A 5000-nucleotide genomic window follows, 5' to 3' on the forward strand; every position below is an offset into this window, starting at 1 on the left:
TGGAAACCTGTCAAGTTCATTGCGTAGCACGCCTGCATGGCGATTACTGTTCACTAGCTCGGCAAATACTGACTGTATCTGATCAAAGTTTTAAGAAGTTTCACAGAGTTGTCTACCAAACAATTTTGTTTCTAGCAAAAACTACATGCGTACTAAATGTGGACTCCTCTGTTGTTCGGAATTATCAGTGATGGACTTTATTCAGAAAATTCAAGAAGCCCTTTGAAAGATTGCTAAACCGAATGAAACCGGCAAGTGCAGCGATGACGCACTAAGGTACAACGAAATGAACGTGAAATACCTTTAATTAAGCTTAGAAACTCTTATTCTATTTAAGTATAATTATAGATGACCATGAAATAACTCTTTTTTAATTTAATGTCAGTTTTAGTGTTGCCACTACTTAACCGATTTATTCTATCTCTTACTCAACTATACAACGGAAAATAACTTACAACTCTACAACTACTTAACTAACCAACAACAACTGGTTTTACATGGCTCGTATTCATGGGGTAGCAAACTGGCAGAAAAATTTCATTACTCTATTTGTTACTCAACTATCTACAACGGAAAATAACAACTCTATAACTAGTTAACGAGCCGATAAAAATTGGTCTTAAAATGATTTTATTTCTTGGAGAAGAAAACTGGCAAAACGAAACGTAATTAATCTGTTTTTACCTCTGCAAAACGGGAAAATTTTCCACCAAAATGAAATTTTTGTGGGTAATAGAACACTCAAACAAAATATCCCGGTTTTTAATGACATGGGAAAACACATTACCAGTTACTAGAGATGTCATCACCATTATGATGTTTATAGCTCTAAACGTACATTCCAAATCTTTGAAACAATACTGCCTTTACATGCAGGTGTTGAAGTAGTGGGAGGAACAATCAGTTGAGTCGCTGAAAAATGGAAATTGTTTCTTTGAACACACTGCAGAAATATATGGTAGTATCGGTTCGACTTGCGTCCTTATCGCAATGGATTGGACTGCTTGTCCAGTCAGACTCTGGTCTGACAAGAACAAATTGATTATCAGGGGTTGGAGCAGGAGGAAATTCATGTTTACAACCAAAGCATGTTTTCGCATTTCCCCAAATGTTTCCCACAACATAATTTAATTCTGACTTTGGTAAAGGGGGTTTGGGTGCCCTTGTTTGGTTATTAAAAGCTTGGGGAGTTTGAACTTGTGCAAAATGGTCTTGTGACGAGCACGTGTTTTTAGACTGTGTAGTAGCCACATATTGTGGGTAGGAGGGGGAGATCGCCTCAGTCGCATAACTGTTTTCTTGTTATGGTAGATTATCGTCATAAAGAAATTTAAAAATTTTCAATTTTCCCATTCAAATTAATTTCTCATTTTTCAATTCCCCATTCCCCATTTCCCATTCCCCATTCCCCATTCCTTATTTTCCTTTTAGTCACATCCGTGGAACCCCGGATTAATATGGTGGCGGTCTTAAAGGGGTTCTTTAAATAAGAAAATGACTGACTGAGTTCTTGTTCGGGCCAGAATAAAGTGGCTGTAATAATGATGAAGCCGAATTTAGCGTTCTTTTTTATTACTTTTAACGAATAACTTTTTCTCAGAATTAAAATCATTCTAAATATTAAAAGCATTAAACTACGACGTTTCGAAGTCATCTTGACTCCATCATGAAGTAGAGGTGTTAGCTGTAGTTTCGAGATTAAATACAAATAAAGGTGATAGAGTTCATTGAAATAATAAGTGTTTTGTTGTCATTGGTGTTTGACGAGACAGTGCGTGCGTTATATGTGTAGATAAATACTTTTGCACGTATTGAGTCCGACTGAATCCGACTACAAAACTCAAATACCCGGTGAATCTCGTCACCTCAGCTATCGCCACGTACAATAACTCTGCGACCCAAGGCCGTCATGAAACTCCAACTGCAGCTGACGTGGATACGCAAAAAACCGTCAGGATAACTTTGCAGTTTAAAGACCAAAAATTGGCCGACACAGCAAGACAACAGCTGAAAGGGCCGATACAGGAAGAGAAACCTACTTCAATCAATCACCAATGCGTTGTGTACAATTTCAAATGTGATTCGTGCGATGCAGATTATATCGGTTACACCACACGCCACCTTCACCAACGCATAGAAGAGCATAAAGCCACGGTCACTGGCAAGCATGTGAAAGAAGTCCACGGTGTAGCGTTCACTAACCTAGCGAAAATGTTTTCCGTTCTTAAGAAATGCCGAGGAAAACTGGACTGCGTTATACAAGAAATGAGCACACAGTCGGACTCAATACGTACATGGATAATAGAAGAAAGTATTTATTTAAACATAATTATACCGCTCCCACTGTCACGTCAAACACCAATGACAACGAAACGCTTATTCTTCTAATATACTCTATCACCTTTATTTGTATTTAATCTCGAAACTACAGCTAACACCTCTACTTGATAATGGAGTCAAGACGACTTCGAATCGTCGAAGTTTTAATATTTTAATATTCATTATCAAATGTATTTCGAAATGTTTAATTATAAATTCAGTAAAAATTCATCAAGTTTAAAGAAAGCAGATCATGGTTAAAATGGTGTTTGGATATCTGATCTCATTAGCATTGATTTTTATGATTTTCTTTCTCCATTTTCTCCTTATTTTTAGTTTCCATTAAGAAGATACATGTATATCAGACACTCAAGATAGTGTTTGGCCACATTTCCAAACTCACCTCGAAGCTCTTAAAAATACTCCTCTGCGCGTGGTATTTTAATGTGGTCAAACACGGTCTTTCGTGTTTGACATGTTACTTACAACATTTGTTGGTATCTTTGTTGTAGAGGAATTTTTTCGCCTTGTACCTACGTCCCCAGTAAACATTACACTTGTCCGGATCTTTATCAAGGTCTTTCGCACACAAATCATGAACTTTGCAGCAGCTGATGAAAATAGCCAAATAAATAATAAACGAGAAAAAGGAACAAAAGGGTAACATAAACTATGGGGGAAGGAAGCAAAACAGAAGGGAAGGGAACAGAATAAAAAAACATAATTATAAATGGAAAGATATGATACAGGAATGATTAATTTAAGAACAACAAGTAAAGTTATACAGACGCCGGTAGGCATTTTGCGTGCGCATAAAAGAAAACGTGATCAGGGTTTTCATATAATTTATAACATGCTTGCATTTGCTTCTAGTGGTCAGCACCACTCAAAGCAAAAATAACTGTAAATTTTATTGCACTCCCTTCTGAGAAATTGCCTTAAATCTGGCAGAGTAGTTATAATTATTTGGTTTGCTTGGCGCCATTTTTTAAACAGACAAAATATACCAATATGCAAAAAAGAACCCATGAAATTAACTGTACAACCCCTACTTAATTTCGTGTTTCCAATATTAATTGGACCATATTCCTATAAATATAAAACTATTTATAATATCTCACTGAACGAGTTTCAGACCGTATTAACCTGCTATTCAGTGCAAAATATCAATTTCTTTGAAGGGGATATAACTTACTCACATGGCGTCGTTACTTTTCGACTTCCATAGCATAAAGGAAGGCCATACTTACTAATCAAAGTTGTCCACGTTTTTTCCATGTCCACGTGGACCACACCAACAACCGTAGGTGAAAAGATTACAAACGTTAGGTCTGCCTGTCGCTTTTTCAACCAGTTTTTCCACTAAAAGAGTCCTTGGTTGTTCCGGTACCCCTGGACATGCTCTTTTCTCTCCTCTCGCTTCTGCAAAATAAAATGTTATAACTCTGTTCCAATATTTTGGGAATACCATCAGAGAGTGGACTTCTTTGTTTTTGAAGAAAGCTGATTCAATCGTTTTCGCCGGAAGATTTTGGAGTTGAAATCTGAACTATATGAAATTCACGAAAATCGGTTAGTAAGTGAGTAACTTTATTTGCCTGTCAAATTCATGAAGTGCGAAAGGCGTTACTTTAGTAAACGCTGTAGAAATTACTGAAAATTACTAGAACTTTCGCTAGCTACTAGATAGTTAATAAAAATGCTAATAGAATACTTCAACATTCTAAAAATTGTTAAAAACTTACACCAGCTACTATGTAGTTACTAAAAATACTAATAAAATACTCCAATATACAACAATGTAGAATCTTTTAAAACTAGAAAACAAATGAATGCGAAGAAATCAATATTATGACATTAGTACTAACATAAATCTGTGTATATAAGAGTATATGTAACTAACTGTTACATAAAACACTCGTTTGACAAATGCTGAACTCTAATTATATTAGGTCGCTCCTTGTTTCTCTCGATATAGATGGACTTCTGCCAGAAACAAACTATGTTACGTTTCTCTTCTATCTAATGCAGCATTTAATGAAAGAAAAGTGTTTCCTCTTTAAAATTATCTAGACGCTCTATCAGAGTACACTGGGTTGCCTGTGGTACGTGACTGAGTTGGGTGGTATTGAACTGCAGCGTTCCAGTCAATGGTTTCAAGTCGGGGGTCATTAAGACCATGTAAGGGTTCATACAGAAGTCGTGCCAGCAGAGGCCCTTTGGGTCACACGTTCATACGACAAAACGGATCTTTTTCTGAGGTTAAAGGCCTGGCTACCAGCCTATTAATCATTTGTCAGAAAGAAAACATTCCTGTCATCTTTAGAAAAAATAGGCACGCATCGCGTACGTGTGGTAGTGCATCAACACAGCACTTTATTCCATATTGTCAACTGAGCTGCGTTTTGTCTTCCAGGACATTCAAGTTCAATATGTAGCTCTAATACTACTCGATATTGTTTTGGTATTGTATATCATTGTCGTGTCATGTTAAAAGTCTTAGTAAATAGCCCCCTGAGAAGACATGTGGTTATGTACCAGTCAAAGTGAAGCTTCAACATCCCCCCGGGAAACCCCTCGGGCATTTGAATTTTTGTTAAGATGTCCCCCTCCCCGGCCCAAAAAGCTTTTCAAATTCCTCATCATAGGTCCATTTCAGGTGATCAAATGCCCCCACCCCT

General features: G+C 37.0%; 1 protein-coding gene across 1 annotated transcript in view; it reads right to left on the reverse strand.

Annotated features, from left to right (window-relative positions):
- Positions 1-2797: 2797 nt before the first annotated feature.
- The window catches only part of LOC138018436 (basic phospholipase A2 S6-45-like), a 10512-nt gene continuing 8309 nt past the window's right edge, over positions 2798-5000 (reverse strand). Inside the window, exons 3-4 of the mRNA XM_068865064.1 lie at positions 3570-3741; positions 2798-2930 (exon numbers count right to left, since the gene is read on the reverse strand). Of these exons, the coding sequence (XP_068721165.1) occupies positions 2798-2930; positions 3570-3741 (305 nt within the window). The remainder of the gene's footprint in view (positions 2931-3569; positions 3742-5000) is intronic.

The sequence above is a fragment of the Montipora capricornis genome, chromosome 10, assembly GCF_036669925.1.
Source record: "Montipora capricornis isolate CH-2021 chromosome 10, ASM3666992v2, whole genome shotgun sequence".
NCBI lineage: Eukaryota > Metazoa > Cnidaria > Anthozoa > Scleractinia > Acroporidae > Montipora > Montipora capricornis.